Here is a 27,011-nt window from a genome sequence, read left to right as displayed (position 1 = left end):
TTGCAATGTGTAAAATCAGGGTTTTTGATATGAAAACATGAATTAATTATATTTCAGGCATCTATAATTTATGTCTTTAAACATATGTGTTTTTGTTGGGTTGAAATATTTATGAGTATTCGAACTATGCATGTGCATCCACTCAAAATCAAAACATGGATTATTTTTCCTTCATGGTATCGCTGTGATCATCCCTCATACACAGCAGTCAGTGTCCACTCACCACGTGAATCATCCGTCCCTTTGACAACGATATGAGCGTCCAGCTCTTGTAACTGAGCGTGGAGTGAGTCCAGACGTCGACTGGAGCTCCGCAACTGACTCTCCACCTGCTGAGCATTTCGTTTATCGGTAGTGGCTCTGCGGAGATTCTCTGCTCCCTCTTTAATCTTCAGCTCCTTCCGGATTTCCCTACGGATTCGCTCTCGCTGTTCATCCAACCGCTGCTGAACATTCGAGTCAGAGAAATCGGAGCTGTGGTCCAAGCCTAGCTGCTCTAGTACTGACAACCCTCCAGGATCACTCTGAAAAACAGAAAGATGAAGTTTAACGATGAAGCACTCCCAGCCGCAACAGCAAAGTCAAATTCAGCTTCAGATATCCTGAGATCTTAGTTATTCAATAAATGCACTCCATTGAAATCACTTTATTATCATCTTAGGTCTGACATAGCCAGACTATTGAATGCTGGCATAAAGTCTCATCCACATTGTGGCTTATCTGGCATGAGATGTGCCCACAGGAAAAGACCATGTGACCAGCAAGTACAGTGTTCTTGCTTTTAGATGCTGTTGAGTACATCTGAAATCTATTAGATTTGAAAAATAAACAACCAAAACAAAGGTGCCGCAATTTCAACTCCATAACTTGGAAATAAATTTGTGCTCTAGGATATACTGTTTACTTATTAGCCTACTTCTTTAAACAATGTCCCTTCAAACAACTTTATTTCAGAGTGGATTGATATAAACCTTGACTATAAAACTTGACTCCTGGAAATTAAAGAAACTTTTGCAATATACACCAGCCATATTCTTTGTAACATAACATGAAAAATTTTGAGAATATCCCTAAATATCTCTCAGAAACTGGAGAATACTCATCAGATCCATGGCCCAAAACACAAGTACCCACAAAAAATCTAAAAAGTGCCTATAACTTCACTGGGAAGTTACTCACACTAGATTCACACAGCTCTGAAACCAACTAACTACAAATTAACAGTGGATTCCAGACATTTGGGGTCATTTTCCCTATTGTTTTCCATCCTGCTAGTCATGACTTCCACATTGGGATATTATTCACTGCTCCAAAGATAACCCTGCCTGCCAGAAACAAATTGCCCAAAAATGTTTGCAAGATATCAGCTTTTATTGGTTTAACAAATGAAAACCTGCAACATCTGAGATCATTCAGTTTAGAAACTATATGTTATTATACTCCAGTAGCTTTTGAGAGAGCTTCAATTTGCCAAATTTAGAGAGATAATATAAACTCTTAGACTAAAGGGCTCTTTAAAAGCAACTGCCATTGATTACACATGAAAGCAAACAGTCTGAAGAAGTTCACTTTGACAGTCACCAGACATCAATGCTGGGATGAGAGATATTTAAAAAAAGCAAATATATATCAGATGCAGCAGGACCAGAATGGATATTTTACTAAAAACTGACAGTTAAAATCTTATGTAAAAATATGCAACCGCTTGCCAAATCTTCAAAAGAACACTGGAGATTTAGTTACACTCTAAACCACTTCATAAAAGCTCAAACAAATGTTTTACAGGTTACACACGTTTGCACAGTAGTTACACCCACTTAACAATCAACCAACGCATTTTTCCACAATTACGCAATTTTTTATATTGTTTTACTATTTACCAGTCATAATTTGTGAAACTGAACACTACAGTGAAAATAATCTCCTATTGATTTGCTATAGCAACTCAACCTAAGGGAAACTTGGCAAAAAAGCCCCTTTTCATCTGCTGAAATTATTATGAAAACCAACAGTCCTATCAATCCTAAAATGTCACCTGTATTTCCAGATATTCCCAGTGATCCCATTCACCAGACCAACACATTCTCCTCTCTCCGGCAATGAGACCGATATCCAGTAGCATAGAAACAGAGAGACAGAGGGAGATGGAGGAAAAGAGAGCGAGAGAGATGAGGGAAGGGAAATCTGTGGTCGAGGGTCGCCCTCCCTGTGCAGGATATCCGGTTAAACCTCTCTTCCTGTTTTCTGCGAAGCTTGGCTTTACTAGATGACACCAATATAGGGACTAATGCTATTGTTTCCATGTACAAGCATCTTTTCACTGTCAAGTAATAATACCTGCGTTTTAATAGCATTTATCTTACGATGTGCAAGTGGTGTTAATTTAGCAGTTTATATAAAAACTGTTGAAGTACTAATGTGCCATCATTCAGTCTAACAGAAGACCTCTAAGAAAATAAGGCAGGAAGGACCTTCATAAACAGTTCAGAGGAACATGGAGAAAAGCATTAGTACATGTGTGAGAGAGAGAGATAGCGATATACCAAGATAAACTAAGTAGTGGGTGTGGGCAGAATAACCAAATGTATACGACTGGAAAGTTTTCAATGTTTTTAAAGAAGTCTCTCATTCTCACCAAGACTGCATTTATTTGATCACAAATAAAGTGATACTGTGAAATATTATAATTTAAAGTAACTGCTCTTTTTAAATATATATTAGTGAAATGTATTCCTGAACCGAATTTTCAGCATCAGTTTTCAGTGTCACATGATCCTTAAGAAATCATTCTAATGTGCTGATTTAGTGCTCAAAAAACATTTCTTGATATTATCAGAGAACTTCTGAGTGGTATAGGTCTATATCATTTAACATCACATATTATTATTATTATTAGATATATGGGTGTCTTGAAGATGTCCACAATCTACTTTACAAACTATGACCTTTTATATACTATAAATGTGCTAGTGTGTAAATATATCTAAAAGTGAGTGAAGTGACATTCAGCCAAGTATGGTAACCCATACTCAGAATTCGTGCTCTGCATTTAACCCATCCGAAGTGCACACACACACAGCAGTGAACACACACACACACACTGTGAACACACACCCAGAGCAGTGGGCAGCCATTTATGCTGCGGCGCCCGGGGAGCAGTTGGGGGTTCGATGCCTTGCTCAAGGGCACCTAAGTCGTGGTATTGAAGGTGGAGAGAGAAGTCGTGGTATTGAAGGTGGAGAGAGAACTGTACATGCACTCCCCCCACCCACAATTCCTGCCGGCCCGGGACTCGAACTCACAACCTTTCGATTGGGAGTCCGACTCTCTAACCATTAGGCCACGACTTCCCACGACTTATCTACACAGCTTTCAGTTGGCAGGAAGTTATTAACATGTTAGAGCAAAAAAAAAAAAAAACATGGATGAAAGGGAAAGTGAAGAGTGGGATATATTTGACATTAAAAGGAGTTATTAAAAGTGCAATAAAGCCATGAAAGTGAATCAAATCTGGTAATAACTGACAGGTGGCTTTCTGTGTGCGTGCTCCAAGATGAAGAGGAACACGTGAAGTATATTTTAGGCACAAATAATCAGATGCAGACAAGAAATATCAAAATGTTCTTGCCTGCTTGGTGTGTATTTACATAAACAGTGTCGGTTTTGTCTTAAGTGAATGTCAACAGAAAATGGGATGTGTGTCAGTATATTAGATCGATGTGTCAGCTTAATAAACCTCCTGCTGTCTGTATTATTTAATGTTATTTAAATAACAAAAGAAAAAGAGAAAATCACTCACTGCTCATAGCTGAATAACTTTTGTAGCTTTAATTTAACAAATCTATTCATTGATATTGTTGCATTTTACATTTGATTATTCCAGTTTCTGCAGTATCTCTTACCTGAACATGCTACTGTTAAATTGATTTACCTGCAACATAAAGCACTGTTTATTTCATTTGTATCTTTGTTCTGTTCAGTAACTTGCAACATAGTAAAAGTAACAGTAAAAACCAACATGAAAATGAATCTTGATAAGCTTGTGGATCATGATCATGTCTGAAAAAAAAAATCATAATATGATATTTTTGCAATATGGGCCGCCACATATGTCCAAAAAAAACAACAACACTCCAAAAGGGTCTAAAGTGTAGTAGCTATATCATAATACATCGTTTATCTGAGACGTGTGCATCAGATTTCTAACTCTCAGTTTCTCTCAGGTTCAATCTCCTTGTGTGATCTCAATATATCACACGTGCTGTATGACATCAACCTTGTTAAGTATGACTGGAAATTTACCCAAATTGCCAGTTTGAAACTATAGAGCTTAAAGCAGCTGCTCTGAAGTCTTTGATGCATTCAGCTATTGTGAAACTGAAACTCACAAACAGGTCACATATGCCCAAATTAAGCCAACAGATGCAAATTGCAAATCCAATACACTTTTCATCCTCTAAACATTTTTTTTTCACAGCAAACGCCCTGAAGTATAACAGACCCTGTGATCAAACTGCCATCTGATAAAAGCAAATGAACACGGAGAGCCTGAGGCTGATGCAGATAATTGCAAAAACACTGTTTCAACACTAGCAGAGATTCAGCTTCAGATAAACTAGCTCACAATGACTAGACTGTTGCAGTAAAGTTTACCTTGCACAAAAACACGTGAGTCATTTACAGTAACAGAAGGGAGGAGTGTGTGAGAAAGATTTCTGAATCACTGGCATCAAAATAGCCCTTTACTATAGGACCAACTTGGCTTAGCTTTAGTTTACAAATGTAACAAAACGGTAATGTACACTGAACAAAATGATACTACATAAACAAATGTAGTTGAAAGTTAGTCAACTAAATTTGTGTATTTAAATGTAGCTAAAATAAATTGAATGCAAACATTTACCTTAATTTTTTTTTTTTTTTTTGTAAATTCAAATAATTTTTTTTAATTAATCTGACTTTATACCCAAACTGCCAATGAAAGGTTTGGAGCTGGTAAGATTATTTATCTCTCATGCTCACCAAGTAAAAATACTGTAAAACAGAAATAATGTAATATATAAAAAAATAAATATATATATATACTAAATTTATTTATGCTTAATATTTTTGCGAAAACCGTGAAAACCATCAGTATCCTTTAATGAACAGTTCAACAATTCAAAAGAACTGCATTTTTTTTTACAACAGAAATCTTTTGTAAATCTATGAATAAATGTTTTGCTATCACTTTTGATCTATTTAATCCATCCTTATTATTAATTTATTCTGCATTCTCTTCATCTGCATTCAAAATAGGGGCTTGTCTGAAACCAGACTCAATCTAAAACATCGAATGTGATAATTTCAGCCCCAAAGGCAAGGTTCAGCATAAAAGAGATATACAATAAATCTGGACAATATTTTTAAATGATCTGTTGGCCAACTGTATATGCAATTGTGCATGCTCAGTTTTTTGTTTTTTTTCTTCATTCTCTAACACTCACTGGAAATTAATATTTGTTTTTGTAAAGTATATAAAGTTTAAAGTTTATTATCATTATTGTTATATTTAAAAATCACACATTTAATAATACTGTTGAATGTAATCTTTAGCAAATCTCAAAATAAATATGCTAAGATGCTTAAATACACTTATAGGTTTTTTTTTTATTATTATTATTCTTCAGAAAAAGAAGCAGTACAGAATTTATATATCTCCCATTTATCAGGAAATGTATTATCAGTTTGTTTTTTAAAGCCAGAATCTGGTGCAAATGTATTCTGGGTGTGTGTCTGAAGATGGACATAGTTTATTCAAATGACCATTAGCACCATTAACAAATATAACATAACAAAACTTCAATCAGACTTGGACTAAAACCAATTCACATATTCAACATAAAAGTCCTGGCACCCAGAAGCTGACCGTAATACATGATCACTGCCATAACAACCTTAAACACTCTTCTGTGGGACTCTTTCTGTGACACAACATCAGAGCTAATAGCTGTGGTTACAGTGTTATGGTTTCAGCAATAATGGGTTAAGCGTACAACCACAGCATCCTTTCGACCATTCCACTCGAATGCAAGTCATCAGATCTCTACTGAGACAACATCTAAGGCCAGTTTGATGGGACAGCTCACATGCATCAGCTCACACAAAGGACTAGAAATGACCTACAAGAGAGCAAGACAGGATATGAAGAGTGTCAGACAGAGAAAGAGCATAAACAATGACAAAAAAGCACAAGGGTGAGTCAGAAGAGGAAGAGGGGGATGAGAGGAAATGACGTGATGCAACTCGCAAAGATATCAAATGTTGGGGGAGGGATGGAGGACGCGGCCCTCAAAGAAAACAAAAGTCGGTCCACACAAGAATAGTTTAACTCTTGGAAAAAAATAAAGGGAGAAATAGCAGGTACAGTACAAGAAAAACTGAAAAGCCAAAGATGGTGATAAAAACAGCTGTTTTTTAAGGAAGTACAAATGGATAAGTAAAGTATTGTAGCACTGCATTTCCAATAAGCATATTAAAAAATAAATGTAAATACTTTGTAAACATAACTTTTTTAATTTATAAAACTTCATTAAGTTCATTAAGATTTTGCAATGCTATACCCTATATTTATATAGTCTGTAATTATAGACTGTATTAATATTTAGCAATTTAATATTATATAAATTATTTCAAACTATATTTAAAGTCTCAAATCGCTGCATTGATACTTTTACATTTTTTATTTAAAATGATTTCAAGTGACGTAACAATTGTTATATATTTATATTAAATAATGTTTTTTTTATACAAATAATAGATATATATGTAACAATATAATACATTTATAATAGATTATGATCACAGTACATTTCCTTAAACATACTAATTTGTTTATACACTTCAACACATTTTACACTACTGAAGCTATATTACACTGAATATGAACTGCATTCCAGTTTCGATTCTAAAACTTTATTCTAGAGAATTCTTTACATAATCAGGATTTGGGGTGTCTTTAACAGGCCTACCCCTTGTGTAGCTGAAGTCTCTGGATGGGTGATGTTGTTGTCGTCGCTGTGATGCTCTGTGAGGGATGTATGTCTTCCCTCCTCGTTAGCCATGTCACACCCTCTGTCTCCCTGCGTCGGCCCACCCGGCTGTGATAAAGACCGCTAATAAAATCTCCCACTGGAGCGAGGATCGGTCCACCCACCCCCGCCGAGACCCTCTTTATCAAAACCACTTCACAACAGAGACGGCTTCCCCCTCTACTAAAGAAAGGCGAAAAACGGAAGCAGTGTGTGGGGGTGAGCTGCAGGAAGGAGGAGTAAAAAGCAAAGCGACAAATTAAGACACTGAGAGAAAGTGTGACTAAGCTCCACCCCTCAACTAAACTTCAACAAGCAAGTCGTTCTAAACTCGTTCCAGTCATGCGTGCTGCATTTTGTGCAGTCTACAGAGAAACAGATGCAAGCAGTTGCACTGAAACACGGTACAAAGATCACCATCATCATCTAAACAGAACACAAAAGTATGTCACTGTCTGACAGTAATTTAGTGAAGACACAGGAAGAAATAAATAAAAAAAGTTGACATTTTATGTCAGTTGCTGCATTTTTTCATGTGAACTGTTACTTTAATAATCATATGACACTTTACCCAGTATACCCAGAATCTAAATGAATCATGAAAAGAGGAAAATAGAAAGAGAACAAGCATGTAAGGGTTATGAAAAGGTACAAGTATGAAGATAATAAATGCAGGGTCACTCTTACAGCACATGCAGGCCAGTAAAAGTCAAATAATGTTTAGGGCTTTTCACAAAGTGCTTAACCCCGGGTTATCATCCTTGTAAATCCTGGGTATATAGGAATTTTTAACAGTGGGTTTAGCAGCACTATTTCCTTGGGGATATGAAATCCTTGCACCGGCGCATGGTTAGCACTGCTTTTGTGCTGTTAACCCTGCATTAGTCTTGAATAGCCACACTTTCAGCTGTCAGTCTGGAATCCATGGCAGCTTTCACTGGCCAAGGCCCGCCCATGAGGCTGTTTGACAGACATGTCAAACAACCAATCACAGTTCGTTTTGTTTATCGTCACGTTTCGAGGTCACCACAATAACAGACCTGTGTGTAAAACACTCTGACATATTTTAAAGATTCTATGAACTTTGAATATTTCACATACTCTTGAAACTCCAGTGTTTAGTTGATCCTGATAAGCGCTCGTCATCACAGTTGGTGATGGCTTTCTTCTTTCGTGAGGGGTTACGGCACCATGGTATCTTTGTTTCCGGGTGGAACGTTAAATAACGCAACACACACATCTCCCGGAAATCCTGTAGAATTCAACCAATCCGATGACGACTTCAACACTTCTGAAGTGTTTCCATTTTTGTGTCCCATATATTTTCACTGTATTTCAGAAGCATTCTCCATCCACACTACACAACCAAAACATGTCACATGGCCATTCATGCAGGTACAACAATGAGCATAATGTTTAAAAAATCATCAAGGATACACGGAGCGAATGTGGGCAGCCACGCCATCGTTTTCCAAAGTCTTCGGTTAGGTCCGTTTACACTGAAACGCAACCCCCGAGTTTTCAAACTAAAACGGGGTCTGCAGCCTTTTCGAAAGTCTCTGTGTAAATGACAGGCGTAACTGTAGCAAAGGTAATGCCTTTTAAAACAAAAAAGCACTAGTGTAAATGTAGCCTCATGCTGTATGAAATGATGTGTGTTAGAATGTTGTGGCTAGATACTTGCCAACTGACACTCAATCGCCAGTGTTGAGAAAATTACTTTGATAAAGTAATAGGTTATAGATTACAAGTACCCTGTTTAAAATGTTATAACTAAGTAGGGTAATTATTTCAATTACTTTATTAAAATAATGTAACTGGTTACATTTGATTACTTTTAGATCATTTCCTAAATTTCAAAAGAATGCTGTCAACTGTTAATCATTTCCTAACATTTAAATCAGGCAGGGTTAACTAGTCCTCAACACTGATTACTATCACTTTTAAAATCCTTTGTCACTTTACCATTATAATTAAATTTTAAAGAACAGCCACCACAAAATCAGACACCTCTTTTACTTTGAGATGGTTCTGAGATTAAGTACAGATTTAAAATTACAACAAGAAATACTTTATGATACTGTTTTGAAATCAAATCTTTGCATAGCTACGACAGGCAAAAAAAACAAAAAAACTTGATCTTAAAAAAATTAAGCAAATCCAAATAGGAAATGCATCAGTTATTGAATAAGCATGTGTCGTAAACTCATGAAACATTGGGGTCTCATTGGTATCTTGGTGTCTAATAATGGATAACAGTTACATTTATTTTGTCAATAACGTAATGCCATTACATGTAATTAGTTACTCCCCAACACTACACATCACACGCCTCATATTCATGTGCTCTGGACATTCACGGAAACACTGAACATTATATAAACAAGGTAAATTCTAAGCAGCGTGAAACGTGAAACAAAAGAATGCAGGATTCCATTTATCCAGGGTTTAGACTGACCCAGGGTTACCCATTTCAAGTGTGAAAAGCCCTTGTGTGTCCTAAATCATAACACACGATTGATGTTCATATTCATTGGTTTGTTGCAACAGGGTCAAACTGTGCCAGCAACATAATGGTCAAAGTTCCATTCCCAGGGCGAATATACACCTTCAATGCACTGTACATGCATAAAATGTAAATTATATAATAGAGTATGCATATTTTAGGGGTTTATTATTACCCACAACACCCAACTTCAGTGTATGATGGGACTGCCCCAGCAAGAAGACTCACTGATAGCCATCTCCTGATACTCACTAAGCATTTTAGTAAAATTATTTGCTCTGGTGTATCGGAAGAATAGAGATTTGTTAAGAAAAGAAATCCCAGGTGAACACCAGGGGGCGTTTGATGTTTGAACAGAATTGTTAAATGAAATAAGATTCAAAATGTCTGTTTGATATCAGTTTGCAGGAGAGACCTTTGCTGACATTACTTTGGAAGACTGTTGCTGTAATAATAACAGACATTGTAAAAGACAGAGTCAAAATAAATATTTTAAGGGCAGATGAATAATAAGAGATATAAAGGTATAAAGTTGGTATAACATGTCAGGAAATATAGTTCAAGATTCAAGATTTAAGATTTTTATTTGTCACATACAAAATTATATATAAAATATATAAGCAGCAGTGAAATGTGAGTTAACTGTTAACAACCAGATTCCGCTCAGTTTCACTTTAGATCTGGTCCCAGACGCCATTCCGTCACTTTCAGAGCGTGTCTAAAAGCCCTGGGTTTAATTAAGATTTAACAGCAAGATGTAGCCAACAGCCTGAACTCAGTATGTGTGAGACGGGAAGGTTGTTTAGGGTGTGTACACATCATTTCTGACTTGTTTGAAATCCTTAAGCAAGCTCTCAAAACTAAACACACACTAAATCATTAAAAGAAACATGCCTATCCTGTTTGCGAACTCTGTTATGCAAATACTTACACTCCATACACCATTTACATATGAATTTGGCATATGCTTTCACCCAAAGCATCAGTTTGTGTGTTCTCTGGGAACTGAACCCATGGTCTTAATGAGAGATGCATAATGCTTTATAATCAACAAAGCTGTCACTGCCAGTATACACTGAACCTACTTTTTGAATGTCAGCTGATGTTTTTTCACCACTTTTTGTCATAAGAAAGCACATAAGTGTCATGAATAAACATTTATGATAATGGGAGGACAGGCATAAAACCGTGCACCTCTGAACAGCACTTGAAGAAAGTCGCCAAGACAACCCTAATATGAGCCCTTGTGCTGTTCAACCCAAAACCGAGCAGTGCTCATTGTCAGGTCATGCTTACCCAAACACACACACACACACACACACACACACACACACACACACACAGAGGGAGCTCTATTCAGCTGCTGTGGCTTGTGAGAATGCCAGCAATTCTATGCTCAGTCAAAGCCCTGCAGCCAAATGACTGTCCTTCCTTCTGTTTCGCTCTCTCTCTCTCTCTGCCCAGTCATGAGCTCTGGATACATTTACCCTCATTTCATCTGTAGCTTGAACATTTGCTTGAACTGACTGTGAAATAGTTGTCCAAATAGAAAGGAGTCGAGGACAACCAAGAAATGTCTACTTTAAAGTGGGCATTAAATGAAAATTCATCCAATTCTCTAAATACATGTTATTGATTTAACAAGATTTATTTTAATTTCTTTTTGACCTTTTGATTTTGAATCAAATTAGCCATTCTTCCATCAAAAAACATTCTAGAACTCTGCATTAACATCATTTGTCTGCTTAAAATCACCCCTTTCTTACAACATACTGCAAGCTGATATATTAAGATGCCTCCATCCAATCAACAACTGATGGACAGAACCAAGTCCCGCCCTTTTTACCATATTACTCAGAAGTATGTCACAATACGGAAAATAAATGTCACTACATCCGTTTCATTATGACTTTAAGGAAGTCCTGTATAATTAGGCAGGTTTTGAGTTCAGTGACCCTGACATGCTTTTATAAGAGATGTTTACACAAGATGCAACAAAGAGCAAGAAAAAAAAAGAAAGAGAGAGAAAAAAAATCTAGGAGAACTAATTGACCACAGCGGCTCATCCCAAAAAGATAAAAAAATTGGAAGGAAAAGGAAGATTAAAAAATAGTAAACAAGAGAAATTTCCCATGCAAAGCTTCTGGTTGGGCTCTTTACTACATATACACATAAACACACACTGACACATCTGGAGCATTCCTGACATTCTCGTGTGGTGAGCATTAGTGTTTAGTGTCAGATTGATGAATAGAGACTGAGGCCCACAAACACAGGACTATATTTAGATATATCCAGACCTATGGAGATTTTGGAGCAAGTTCATATCTGACAGCATAGTGTGAAATATCTGATTGATTATATCACAAACTAAAGGCGTTTTCCATTTGTAAACAATATTATCTGACAGACATTTTGCATATGTGTGTGTGCAAATGCGGAGGAAAAGAGTTCCTTAGGAGGTCATTGTGCATTTCGCCATGGGTTTTCAGTGTGTTCATTATGGGCTGAAATGAATAGTGTGTGTGTGAGTGCACACTGAGTTCAGATGAATAGTTTCATTGTGGCATCGTCAGGAAAAAGCCCACTTAAAATCTCTATTGTACTCACTCAAACTCTTAGACTGAGATATCATTGTGCCGTAGTGGATTACACTCTTTAATACTCTTACAACTGTATCTAAACTATCATTTCAAATATCTAGATAGTGGTTTCCTAAACTGATTATCTTGCAGTCGATGCACAAGTTGACTGCCATTTGAGAGGCTTTTATTTTACAAAATAATATGAAGGAAGTGAGAGAGACTGAGGTGTCCAGAAAGTGGGTGTGAGATCAAGGGCATCCTGACTACATTGGGTCTCCTCAAATTGCAAGGGAATGATCTGAAGCAAGATCAGTCCAGGGTCAGTGGGTGAGAGGTGGCCCTGTTCTGCTGCATGCAATTCAAGAGCAGTTTTTTTTTTTGCACTAGCATATATTAAAAGAAAAAGAAAAATACATAGAAATTTCCAATAGCTGTTGGAAAAATAGTATAGGTATAGTTTAGTATATGTCAGGGGTCGGCAACCTTTTCGGCATGACGTGCCATTTTTAATTTTTCTGGTTAACCACTGTGCCAACGCCCCCCGTAAATGATACTATAAAAAATTTATGATATGAAATGTGTATCTTTAGCAAAGCAGCATGGATAGCCACTTCTGGGACACGTTTGAAATGTCCAGTAGCTGATATTTTTTTGAGGTTATAGTACATTAAAGAATGATCATATGATTTTTACGTACACCAGGTAACCTGTAAATATGAAAAAAAAAGTATTTTCCATTGCAGCTTTGCAAAATGTTCCTTTTCTTCCAAATCGTCTGAAAAATCAATTCATGCAAGTTCAAAAACTTAGTTTTTGCAATAATGGGAGTATTTGCCAATATTACATGTTTCCATTGGGTGTATTTTCAATTCACAATTTCAATTTGCGCAATTTGAAGGGTAATGGAAATGTGGCTAGTGTGTTTTAAGAGATAGTTCACCCAAAAATATTCACCCTCATGTTGTTTCAAACCTACATGCATTTTGACAAACTGAAGACAATTTGATGAAAGTGACATTAATTACATGGACAAAAAAGGTAATATAGGTTTAGAACGACAAGAGGAAGAGTTTACAGAAATAGTGAAAACTTGCACCAGGTGTTTCTTATCATCTGTTCTGAGCAGAGTTCTTCACACTGCTTCTCTTGGCTGGCCTCCTATCACGAGCCAAGTTGTGAGCTGACTTGATGATGATGATGGAACTGAGCAAATCTTTTTATCACAGGGAGATACAAGGTTTGGCTCAGTCCACAAATTTCACACTGCAATCATCAGATGTTTGAGAGGGTGGCAGATTAAACATGGTCCTATTCATCAAGACTTATGTTCCAACATAACTCTTTTTAAAACAACATATTCCAGAATTTAAAAAAAGAATCATACAAAGAGTTAAAAAATTGTGTATTTTATTTTATTTTATGTTTAGGTAAATGTATATTATTATATTATTAATTTATTATTATTTAAAAAAGGTAAATATTCTATAAATATTTAAATATTTTATCCATTTAATAATTATAATAATATTAATAATAATAAGTTATTATTCAATGTTTTGCTGGTGTCAATGCTGAAAATGTAGCAGCTGTATGCACAACCATATTTTGGATTATTTAAAAAGAAACTTTCCTTATGACAAGGAACATTTTAGCTGTTTCCTGTTTTTGAAGGCATTTCTATTTCCCCAATTTTAGATGTACAACCGCTTAAACAAAAGATGAATGCTTGAATGACTGATTCATATGAACTACTTTAAAAGTTAATTTCTGTCTTTTTTTACTCCAAAGTTTTAAACTCTAAGATCTTAGACACTGTTGATGAATTATTACAACTAGATTTGCCCTAATTATTGACCTGAGCTCATTATAAAGCTTTGCTCCTGTTCTTTCACCCTCCTGTGAGACAGTATCCTGTGACATCACTAATCATGGTTGCTATGGCAGCAGTTGTCCTGGAAACTAGTGTGCAAACACCTGTGACCACTACCAATATCTCACATTTGCAACAAGGTGCATTTCACATGCAGAGCTGATCAAATCTATCTGACAGTATGCATGTCTGATACATATCTAAAAATAGCCAGGAAGAGGTATTAAATGATGTTAATAATGTATTTGCATAAAGCATAAGTCTTCCTTGTGCAAAACCAACTGATCCTATTGGTGAATAATGAATATGATCAGCAGAACAAAGGCCTATATGACTTCGTTACTGTACTACAATGCATCTCTTTTATTATCTGTACTCAGCATATATGTGTGAATGAGGAAATCAGCCAATTTCTTCCTGGAGTGGATTATTTATGACTGTGGTTTATCTCTTTGCTTAAAGGTTATCTTAGATGGGATGAATGATGGAATTGTTGAAAGAGTCGCTAGTGTATCTCACACAGACACAGTGTTATGTAGAAGTAAGTAGCCTGTAAAACTCTAAACCCACCCAGTGTCAAGCGACTGGGCTGAGACACACTGACCTGGAGAAGTTTTTTCTCTTTCTCAAATTCACACACACACACACACACACACACACAGTGGTCATGTACACTAACACAGGAAGGCATGTGCACATCCTCCTTTCTGAAGTGACAGACAAAAAAGAAGCGAAGCTTTTCCGTCACATAACATTACTAACAAGCTTTTTCTAAAATGTCGCTTCTCAACTTGCATGCAAAAACAAAATCTGTGTTCTTGACAGGTAAATTACTTTTATAAGGAAAAAAAATAATATAGGTAAAAATTGATAGCCTGAATGCACTGTAAGTCGCTTTGGATAAAAGCGTCTTCCAAATGCATACATTTAATTTTCATTTAATTTAATAAGGAACAGAAACAGAAAATGACAAATACATAAACAAACTACTGTACTGTACTGTACTGAGTTACAAAAGGTCTCCTGGGAATGTCAAGCACCTACATGTAACCTTGTTGTTAAATAAAACACTCTCTTGAATTTTTCCACTGTGAATTAGTGTAATATGCTTACCAACTGAGGTGTGACTAGAGTTGGAACGAATTCCTCTTCACCTAATAACTTCAAAACAAATATTTGCAAAAATTGTTTGTGTAAAAGTTCCAAAAGCTATTAAAAGCTTTGTCAATGTATAATGACCATTTTGGTGTTTTCAGATGTTTGTGTAAATGTTGGTGATTAGTGTTCATTGTGTAAGTCTAATGTGCTCATTCAATTCTTTTATTTGTAGGCATTAGATCAGCCATCTGCTAAATAGTCTGGGGTCAGCAATGGATGTCCCATTGACCCGGGGTGAGTTTTAGGCCAGCTGATGGAACGGTTAGTTGACCTATTGGGGAAGTCGTAGCCTAGTTGTTAGAGAGTTTGACTACTAACCCAAGGGTTGTGGGTTCGAGTCTCGTTTTAGGTGCCCTTGAGCAAGGCACCGAACCCCCCAACTGTTCCCTGGGCGCAGCAGCATAAATGGCTGTCCACTGCTCCGGGTGTGTGTTCACGATGTGTGTGTGTTCACTTTGGATGGGTTAAATGCAGAGCATGAATTCTGAGTATGGGTCAACATACTTGGCTGAATGTCATGTCACTTTCACTATTGTGCCAATGCAGTATACATTAATTGATCATGTGCTATACATGTCACTTGTATTTCGGTCATCTACTGAATATTCATTCTCATTTAAATATCTCTCCAAAGCACTGGTCTCTTGCTGTCTAAGATAGACAAGGTTTTGTTGATTTTGTGGAAATGACTCGTACTAGTCAGTCACGCAAGCAACCATGAAACCATGAACCAGAAAGCAATCCTGCCCCTAGTCAGTGGAAATTAATATCAGCTGCTTCAGTCCCAACACCTACAGTACCAGGATGATGAAGATGAAACAAGGCCAAGGAAACTCTCAATTGGTTTCAGAAAAAGAAAATAAAGCTGCTAGAATGGCCCAGTCAGTCACCTGACTTGAATCCAATAGAAAATCTATGGAAATAACAACAGATCAGAATTCATAGAAGAGGCCCACAGAACTGTAAAGATTTAAAGACTGTTTGTGTGGAAGAATGGACCAAAATCACTCCTGAGCATTGCATGCAACTAGTTTCTCCTTACAGGAGGAGTCTTGAAGCTGTCATTACCAACAAATGCTTTTGTTGTAAAGTATTAAATACATTTCAGTAGTTGGTACTGCAAAATACTTTTTCCTTGTGTCATTCCATTTTATTACACAATTTCTGAACTTATATGTTTTGTTTTCTTTGTATGTATGGGGTACTCTGGTTGTTACCAACATCTGGTTAACATTTCATGTCAACAGCACCTTTAGAAATATATTTACTCAGAAAAATGGTGATCTGTTCAATAATTATTTCACCCGCTGTTAACATACAGTTGGTCAAAATAACAAATTTTTTCATTAGTTTTGATTATAAATCAGGGCTATTCCACCAAATATTGATTTCTTAATTCTTCCTAAAGTAAAAATCTAAAATCTAAAAATTATCTTTTTTGTTATTTTGACCATTTGTCATTTCATGCTCGCAATAACAACATTTTTATTTAAAATTGGGAGGAAATGTCATCATTTGTTTGCTGAATATAACAAAAAATGTTTTACTCATACATATAACTGTAAATAAACTGTACATTTATTTTTCCCATATAAAATAAGATCAAATAAAATCATGATGAGGTTAGTGAAAATATTTAAAGGGTAAGTACAAATCTGAAGTACTGACCCAAACGAATGAATTGAAAAATCCTAACCATAAAACTAATCCATCTACAACTACTTAATTTGCTCTATACTTCACAAAAACTGACACAATCATCCCTAAATTAACAGAATGATTCAGTAAACTACAATGATGATCTTTTGTTAGGGACACAAGAGAGGGAAAACCCCCGAAATTCAGGCTCAAATTCAGTTTATTCTCTCAGAGCAATCTGATCTCCAAAGAGAGTGCCTGAATCCTAAATTGAGCCTGGAAATCTAAGAGAGCCGGGGGAGTGACAGAGAGCTGACCAGTATGATAAAGAGAGAGACAGACAAGAGAGGGGAATTTTGGAGTGAAGGAGGGGGAGAAGCAGAGCAGCTGGTGTTTCACAAAGATGAACGGGGGAAGAGAGAGAGATAGAAGCAGAGAGAGAGATTACAACAGCTACTACACCCTGCGGATCAGTTTACAACACCCTAACTGTTGCATGCTCTCGCAGACAAAGAGCAACAGGCCATGTGGATGGGAGGGGAGGATGTGTCTTTCTGCAGAGTATGCTAGCTTTCACAGCATTAAATATTCATCGCTTTGGGATGTATTAACAGGATGGCTTCCAAATAAATGATTTCACAGGGCGAGTCAAATTGAAATTCCTCCATTGAACCAAGAAACATGGTTTTTAATTGCTTTATAAAAATCGGAAATTAACACACTGATAAAAAATTCAAACAACACACACATAGAGGACCAATTTTAATAGTGCACATTAGTGACATTTCTTCCTGAATAACAAAGCAAGCAATTAAACCACAATGAACCATTAGATTAGATAAGAGAAAGAGAGCATTTAGTAAGTAATTGAGTACTTCAAGATCAATGTATGGAGAACTAGCCCAAGGCTTTGAAATAATGGAAGTGTAGTTTTAGTAATGGAACAGTTGTGCAAGCTGCTCTAATGCTACACTGGATAATGAGCAGAACCCATCATGGCAACAGAACTGATGATGTCAGAGAGGGGAGGAGCTGGAGCGGAAACAAGGCTATGGAACACATGGCCAAAGTTTGCATTCATCTGGTCATGAGAAAATGCAGCTGTTTTAAACTTTGGGAAAAAATGGGGAGGGAAGCGATTGAGTTTCTTAGACTACCGCCAGAGTATTAAACCAGCTGCTGATTAGTTTAAAAACATGAATACATTGGTACTCTCTTCACTGGATAAAGTGGAAGTGCAGGGATGCACTGATATACATGTTACACCACAGCAACAGTATCGGGAGATGGTTGCATAAAGAAACCATTAGGTATATACAAGGTAGCCCAATCCGAGGCTTAAACAATGACTTAAAGTTGCCCTAGGAGTTCAACACAAAGATGACAACAGTGAGTCACCAGCACACACACTAGCAGGGGTCAGTAAATAGGGTGAGGGTGTGGCGGTAGAGCACAACATTAAGTCATTGGTGAATGCATTCTGGAGCTGTGGTAACACAATGGACTCCATTATGCTTGAGCATCAGTCTCATGCCCTCCTGATCCCCTCCAAAACTGCCCCATCAGCCAAACACACCACAGCCAATCAGAGCTCAGCAATAACTTTTCTGGCCAACAGAAAAACAGACAAGATATTGACGAAACACTCTTGGCAGGCTCGTCTTTGAGCATCCTCACCAAGTCAAATCCAAATTAACTATACTAAAAGTTGGAACCAACAAAGTAAAAAAGTAGTCTTTCTTACCACCCTTAAGAATTAAAGGTTCTATATTAGCATTGATGGTTCCATGAAGAACAATTAAAGGAATATTTCACCCAAAAATGAAAGTTATATCAGTAATTACTCACCCTCATGTTGTTCCAAATCTGTTAAGACATTCGTTCATCTTCAGAACACAAATGAAGATATTTTTTATATATTTTTTTTAACGTTCAGATCAAAGTATGCGCTTACGTTGTTTACGTTTAGATCATAGGCTGTGCATGCATCGTGATACTCTCCAAAATGACACAAGGGTGACACGGAGGAGATGATTTGACTTTATTGTTGAATAAAGTTGTTATTTTTGTTTTCTTTGAACAAAAAAAGTATTCTTGTAGCTTCTGAAAATAACGGTTGTACCACTGATGCCACATGTACTATTTTAACGATGTTCTTACTTATGTTTCTGTGCCTTGATCGTGATAGTACCCTTCCTGTCTACGGGAGGGTCAAAAATCTTTTTGATTACATTAACAAATATCTTAATTTGTGTTCTGGAGATAAATGAAGGATGTATGGGTTTGGGTGAACTAACTTTTTAACATCCATGGAACCATTCCATTGAATAAAATGTTCTTTAGAGTAAAAATATTCAATAAATATATATATATATATATATATATATATATATATATATATATATATACACAACCCGAATTCCGGAAAAGTTGGGACATTTTTTAAATTTTAATAAAATGAAAACTAAAGGAATTTCAAATCACATGAACCAATATTTTATTCACAATAGAACATAGATAACGTAGCAAATGTTTAAACTGAGAAATTTTACACTTTTTTCCACTTAATTAGCTCATTTAAAATTTAATGCCTGCTACAGGTCTCAAAAAAGTTGGCACGGGGGCAACAAATGGCTAAAAAAGCAAGCAGTTTTGAAAAGATTCAGCTGGGAGAACATCTAGTGATTAATTAAGTTAATTGATATCAGGTCTGTAACATGATTAGCTATAAAAGCTTTGTCTTAGAGAAGCAGAGTCTCTCAAAAGTAAAGATGGGCAGAGGCTCTCCAATCTGTGAAAGACTGCGTAAAAAATTGTGGAAAACTTTAAAAACAATGTTCCTCAACGTCAAATTGCAAAGGCTTTGCAAATCTCATCATCTACAGTGCATAACATTATCAAAAGATTCAGAGAAACTGGAGAAATCTCTGTGCGTAAGGGACAAGGCCGGAGACCTTTTTTGGATGCCCGTGGTCTTCGGGCTCTCAGACGACACTGCATCACTCATCGGCATGATTGTGTCAATGACATTACTAAATGGGCCCAGGAATACTTTCAGAAACCACTGTCGGTAAACACAATCCGCCGTGCCATCAGCAGATGCCAACTAAAGCTCTATCATGCAAAAAGGAAGTCATATGTGAACATGGTCCAGAAGCGCCGTCGTGTCCTGTGGGCCAAGGCTCATTTAAAATGGACTATTTCAAAGTGGAATAGTGTTTTATGGTCAGACGAGTCCAAATTTGACATTCTTGTTGGAAATCACGGACGCCGTGTCCTCCGGGCTAAAGAGGAGGGAGACCTTCCAGCATGTTATCAGCGTTCAGTTCAAAAGCCAGCATCTCTGATGGTATGGGGGTGCATAAGTGCATACAGTATGGGCAGCTTGCATGTTTTGGAAGGCTCTGTGAATGCTGAAAGGTATATAAAGGTTTTAGAGCAACATATGCTTCCCTCCAAACAACGTCTATTTCAGGGAAGGCCTTGTTTATTTCAGCAGGACAATGCAAAACCACATACTGCAGCTATAACAACAGCATGGCTTCGTCGTAGAAGAGTCCGGGTGCTAACCTGGCCTGCCTGCAGTCCAGATCTTTCACCTATAGAGAACATTTGGCGCATCATTAAACGAAAAATACGTCAAAGACGACCACGAACTCTTCAGCAGCTGGAAATCTATATAAGGCAAGAATGGGACCAAATTCCAACAGCAAAACTCCAGCAACTCATAGCCTCAATGCCCAGACGTCTTCAAACTGTTTTGAAAAGAAAAGGAGATGCTACACCATGGTAAACATGCCCCGTCCCAACTATTTTGAGACCTGTAGCAGAAATCAAAATTGAAATGAGCTCATTTTGTGCATAAAATTGTAAACTTTCTCAGTTTAAAAGTTTGCTATGTTATCTATGTTCTATTGTGAATAAAATATTGGCTCATGTGATTTGAAAGTCTTTTAGTTTTCATTTTATTAAAATTTTAAAAAACGTCCCAACTTTTCCGGAATTCGGGTTGTATATTTATTGAACTCACTGGAATCCCAAAATGATTATTTTATGGCAATGCTCCAAAAACTCACTTTTTGAATTTTTCTGGAGTTTCACAATTGGAACGACATGAGGATTTAATTAATGACACAATTTAAATTTTTGGGTGAACAAACCCTTTAACACAACAACAACTTACGAGAAAGAAGGATATACATTTATGAAAGAAAAAGAAAATATTAATTTAACGACATCAGGTAAAAAGATTTAAGATGTAAGTAAAAAAAAAAGTCAATTTCTGGGTGAACTACTCCCTCATTGCACTAAAACGACTTATTATAAAATGAGCTGCAAATATCCATCAATACAAAAATACATAAAATGAAGCCAAACAGGTAGAATGTGTACCTAATTCTATTAACCCGCATTCAGGCGCATCGATTTGCTAATGGTATGTACTAAAAAAAAACAATATGCAATTGTGTTAAAAGCCAGGGAAGCAAAGACAGGACAGGAAACAGGGAATTGGCATTCTTTTCAAACTCCATTAAGCTGGCCTAATGCATAGAGGGCTGGGAACTTACTTAATAAAACACACAGATACACACCAGGACACATGAGTTCACATAAGATCATCACATCTATGAAACTGAAACCTGGCGGAGCTCTAAAACAAACTAAAAATATTATGCTTATTATGTGAACCAGCTGTTGTCATTTAGTCGCTGACATAATCACATTCACATTCCTGATGACTGTTCTTGCTTAGTCATCCCATGTGTGCACACGAGTGTGTGCGTGAGGCAGTCCACACTGTGAGATGTAACTGACACTTTATGTGAATTTGTGCATGAATACCACTCTGTTGGTGTTTTCCATGCTGTTTTGGTCACTTCTAGCAGCAAACGGCCACATTCAGCTGTATTGTCTCGTACATCTAATATACAGAATCTCTGAACTGATAAAACATTGGTGCCCTGTAGCATTCGGTCAGTTTCAGCAGATTATTCAAATAACCAAATTAGATGGTTCATGTGTTCATTTTAAAATCCACCTAATTTTTATGATGTTACGATTTGTAATTACAATGAACTAAAGTTTAATATTTTTTTATCGTTTATTCACCATCATCTTGTTTTAAACCTGTATGACTTACTTTCTTAAAAGAACATAAAATAAACTATTCTGAGAAATGTCCCAGTGTTTTTTGTCCAAACAAATGTTAATGATGCCCAAAAGTGTTTGGTTACCAACGTTTTTTTGTGTTTCGCAGAAGAAAGTAAGACTACATTTACACTAGTGCTTTATTGTTTTAAAAACGCATAACTTTTGCTAGTTACACCTGTCGTTAGCACAACTCCAACATTTTCAACCCTCGAAAACTGAGCGTTTTGAAAACACTGCAGACCCCGGTTTAGCCTGAAAATGGAACAAAACAGAATTTTGAAAATGCTATTTTTAAATGAAAACGCACTAGTGTAAACAGGTTTAGAATAACATGAAGGTGAGTAAACAGTGACAGAATTTTTCTTTTTGGGGTGAAGTTAAGTATGCCTTTAAAGCTCAATGGAAATTGCATATTAATTTTTACTGTGAAAAATGTACTATACATACACAAAATGTACTAAATTCAAGATAGATTTAAAAAAATGACAAGGTAGAACGCTTCTGTTTACTGGTGTAGTTGGTTATTTTATTAATCTGCTGAAAATTACAAAATATTGGTGGATCAATCAGCCTGGCTGATATATTGACTATAACTAGTCCAGTTAATGGTGCTACACATTACTCTTTTAAAGCTTTTTGTTATACATGTGTTTTAAACTGCTTATGACATTTTCCCAAAAGATCTGGTCAGCATATGTGCCCATGTTACATAACATAAGTGTGCTAGTATATAGTATATTTAATTAACAATAAATAGACAGACAGATAAACCTGTTCTTTAAACACGTTCCAGAAGTCATAAAAGAACAAAGGTTATCTATAAAGGCCTCAACTTTGTCTTCATAGTATTTATGTTTCGGTTCAATAAGATTTCATACGAACAATATTCTGGCAAACCACCATGATGAGTGTTAGAGAAACCATAAATATTGGTGTTTAACACAGAGCAGGTCACAAAACAACTCGAGCTATCAAGCTCAACAGGACTTTCCAGACTAATTGCAGTATATTTAGTGTACAACCCAAACACTTTGGCTGTGTTCAGCCAAAGATTATGCCCCTTTACACTATAATGGAAGAGAAAAGACCCCTCAGATGAAGAGTGGATGGGGGACGCCATTCAGATGGGTTTAGTAAAAGTGAATGCATCTATTGGATCTGAAGGTCTGTCTCCCAAATCCATGGGATTTTTTAGTATAATAAAACACGTGGGAGGTTTTAGCAGTCAACTTACTTGGATGGAGTCATTTGCCATTGTTGTCTCTGGATTGTCTTTTGAGTCAGGACACCCAAATTGTCGTTCCCCCTCTTCCTAGAGTCGCAGCGACCGACGAGAAACAGACTCTATTCTTCTGTTAGCTCCCAATGCAACACTTTAAGATCCAGCAGCGCTTGAACAGCTTATTAAAACTCTGTGCATGTAATAAATGCTGTTGCATCACTGTCAGACCAGAGGCAGCTTGTCATCTGGGCATAACCGAAGCTATTATGCGCTTTCCTTCAATGCACAATAAAACAACTGCACGTGAAACAATACATAAAAGCATCAGCTATATAAATTACAACGTCCATTCAGACTATCCTCTGACATCTCGACAGATTGCAGGAAAGTGGCGTGTATTTTTCCATGATAGCGTCCTGGAGTAGCTCTGCCGGAGCTCGATACAGCTGCATACATGCACCGCACTGGGCAGGGCAACTGGTCAAAAGTGTTCAGCTTCTCTTCTCAATTCATCACCGGAAAATACCGACGAGTCCATTCAGTTCAACTGCTGTCTGATCATCAATCGAGGCCCGATGAGCTCACATTCACAGCCGGTGAATAATACAGCAATCTGCTCCTCTTTAAGAGATACTGTCGCCGCTCGGCTCTCTGCGGCTCGCGCCAGTGATGATTGCTCGCTCGCGCGGTAGGGTCGTTCACTATCCCCGGGCGCGAGCGATGTGGACGGTCACGTGACCTCGCATTGTGTGTCTACAAGCAAATGAATTTGGTTTCATCGCTCTCTCGTGGCTCGTGGCAGACAACGTTTCAAAACTGTTGATTCACACTGCAAAGTATATGTTCAAAGCATAGGTTCAAAGGTTAGAGCGGGTGTTTATAAAATAATGTTATTTATTTAACATACGCTTTTAAATGAGCAAATTCATCTAAGACCAAATTTATTAAAACAACTAAGAATTATATTAACATCTTAAAGATGATAGTACTCTTGAGTGCGCAAGTACTCTTTATTTTCTCTTAAAGACCCCATGAAATCAAACTTAAAGTGATAGTTCACCCAAAAAAAAAAAAAAAAACCTTATGATTTGCTCACCTTCATGCAATCCTACTGTAGGTGTATATGACTTCATTCTTTCAGACAAATACAATAGGAGATATATTAAAAATGATCCTGGCTCTCCCAAATTTATAATGGCAGTGAATGGGGGTCGAGGTTTTGGGGTAAAAACTGCATAAATACATCATAAAAGTGATCCACACGGTTTCGGTGAGTTTACTTATGGACTTTCTGAAGTGATCCGATGGATTTGTGTAAGAATAGTGTCCATATTTAAAACTTTATAAAGGGTAATCTCTGGCTTCCACTTACTCATATGTAAGTACTTAAAAGTGGCATTCAAGCTGATGTTGTAGGAGGTAACGTAATACAAATAAAACAAAAAAAAAAACATGGTTACTAGTTAAACCATGGTAACCACAAATTAACCATGGTTTTGCTAGAATTAACATAGTTTAAACATGGCATCTGTAGTAAAACTCTGGTTATACAAATGGCAATCACTACACCAAACAAACATGGTTACTACACTTTTACTACAATAAAACCATGGTTAATTTTTCCACTTGACCACTAGTCTTTTTGTTCCCTATTGTTAAAGTGGGTGTGAAGACCACAAGTGTGTGTGTATAACTTTTGATCATATGATATAAAACACAATTACAATGTTGCAAGACTGCAAGAATTTTTACAGAGTTTTATTTACACATTATAATACCTACACATACTTGTCTGTGCACCAATAAAATAATTGAAAATGTAAGTTTTACTACCAAATTTGAATTTAATATTTGATTCATTTAGCTTAAAGGTACAAAAATATTTTTTGACCGCTAGAGGGCGCGAATTCAAAACAAACAAAGAAACAAAGGCATAGTTTGATGACACCGTGACTGAGTGTGGAATCATGGGAGTTGTCATCTTCATCCCCACAGTCAAAAATCCTGTTCATGGATGAGCTAATGTATTAAAGATTTATTAACATTTTAGTTTGAAGCAGAGTGAGGCTGAAAGCCGTTGAAGCAAAACGAGGCTGCTGAAGCAATTCCTAAGGAAAGACAAAAGTGGTACACGGCTCGAAAGCAGCGGAGCTTTTTTTATTCCAGTCGACCGCTTCCACTCCTTCCGGTCGTGCATATGTGGGCTAAAGCAGTGCTGTTTTCTCATACTAGATATGTTTGAATGTTCTGTTATAATGCTATGTTTCGGTTCAAGGCTTGCCTTCTAGTAAGAATATCATCAGAAAGTTGATTTCACTAATTCCATTCAAAAAGTGAAACTTGTATATTATATTCATTCATTACACACAGACTCATATATTTCAAATGTTTATTTCTTTTAATTTTGATGGTTATTACTGACCACTAAGGAAAATCCTAAATCTCAGAAAATCAGAATATTACTTACTGTAAGACCAATACAAAGAAAGGATTTTTACAGCCTGACAGTGATTGGGTTTGCTGTCAATTAAGAACAGGGATACCATGGTCCTTAAACCAGGTACTGGTAGCTTTGGCACTGTGTGCAGGTGCCAAGTCCTGTTGGAAAAGGAAATCTGCATTTCCATAAAGCTGGTCATCAGCAGGAAGCATGAAGTGCAAAACACAGTTGACCAACACCAGCAGATGACATGGTATCCCAAACCATCACTGACTGTGGAAACTTTACACTGGACCTCAAGCAACGTGGATTGTGTGCCTCTCCTCTCTTTCTCCAGACTCTGGGACCCTGATTTCCAAAGGAAATGCTAAATTAATTTTGATCAGAGAACATAACTTTGGACGACTCAGCAGCAGTCCAGTCCTTTTTGTCTTTAGCCCAGGTGAGACGTTTCTTACGCTGTCTGTTGTTCAAGAGTGGCTTGACATAAGGAATGCGACAGCTGAAACCCATGTCTTGCATACGTCTGTGCGTAGTGGCTCTTGAAGCACTGACTCCAGCTGCAGTCCACTCTTTGTAAATCTCCCCCACATTTTTTAATGGGTTTTGTTTCACAATCCTCTCCAGGGTGCAGTTATCCCTATTGCCTGTACACTTTTTTTCCACATCTTTTCCTTCCCTTCGCCTCTCTATTAATGTCCTTGGACACAGAGATCTGTGAACAGCCAGGCTCTTTTGCAATGACCTTTCGTGTCTTGCCATCCTTGTGCAAGATGTCAATGGTCATCTTTTGGACAACTGACAAGTCAGCAGTCTTCCCCATGATTGTGTAGCCTACTGAACTAGACTGAGACCATTTAAAGGCCATTGCAGGTGTTTTAAGTTAATTAGCTGATTAGACTGTGGCACCAGGTGTCTTCAATATTGAACCTTTTCACAACATTCTTATTTTCTGAGATACTGAATTTGGGATTTTCCTTAGTTGTCAGTTATAATCATCAAAATTAAAAGAAATAAACATGTGAAATATTTCAGTCTGTGTGTAATGAATGAATATAATATATAAGTTTTACTTTTTGAATGGAATTAGCGAAACTTTTTGATGATATTCTAATTATTTGACCAGCATCTGTATATGCTGAACACCCTCTGGCTCAGCCTGCCACAGTAGCCATGCCCCAAACTCTACTATTGGCTGCGCAGAGGTATGCAAATACATAGGTTCACAGGACCTTGCAATCATTGGATTTGGACCTAATGAAATTATTTTATGGTCCTGAGCCTTCTACAGAAGATAAAGATTGTATAATAATATTTATAAAATATATTTTATATATTTATATTTATGCTGTGAAGAGACTTTCAACCAGT

The 27,011-nt window shown here is 36.8% G+C and overlaps 1 protein-coding gene across 3 annotated transcripts in view; it reads right to left on the bottom strand.

The window, feature by feature from the left end:
- LOC132143904 (serine/threonine-protein kinase N1-like) overlaps window positions 1-23,919 on the bottom strand; it is a 35,482-nt gene extending 11,563 nt beyond the window's left edge. The window contains exons 1-2 of one of the 3 annotated variants that reach the window (XM_059554527.1): window positions 23,213-23,919; window positions 224-524 (exon numbers count right to left, since the gene is read on the bottom strand). In XM_059554527.1, coding sequence (XP_059410510.1) covers window positions 224-524; window positions 23,213-23,233 — 322 coding nt within the window. In that variant the 5' untranslated portion in view covers window positions 23,234-23,919. Of the gene's footprint in view, window positions 1-223; window positions 525-2,035; window positions 2,170-7,010; window positions 7,293-23,212 lie in introns of those variants that run through there. The other 2 variants (XM_059554525.1, XM_059554528.1) reach the window with 2 other exon arrangements.
- Between the last annotated feature and the right edge of the window lie 3,092 nt (window positions 23,920-27,011).

Source organism: Carassius carassius, chromosome 7 (genome assembly GCF_963082965.1).
Source record: "Carassius carassius chromosome 7, fCarCar2.1, whole genome shotgun sequence".
NCBI lineage: Eukaryota > Metazoa > Chordata > Actinopteri > Cypriniformes > Cyprinidae > Carassius > Carassius carassius.
The sequence above is the reverse complement of the archived record's forward strand: the minus strand, read 5'-3'. Positions and strand labels throughout refer to the sequence as shown.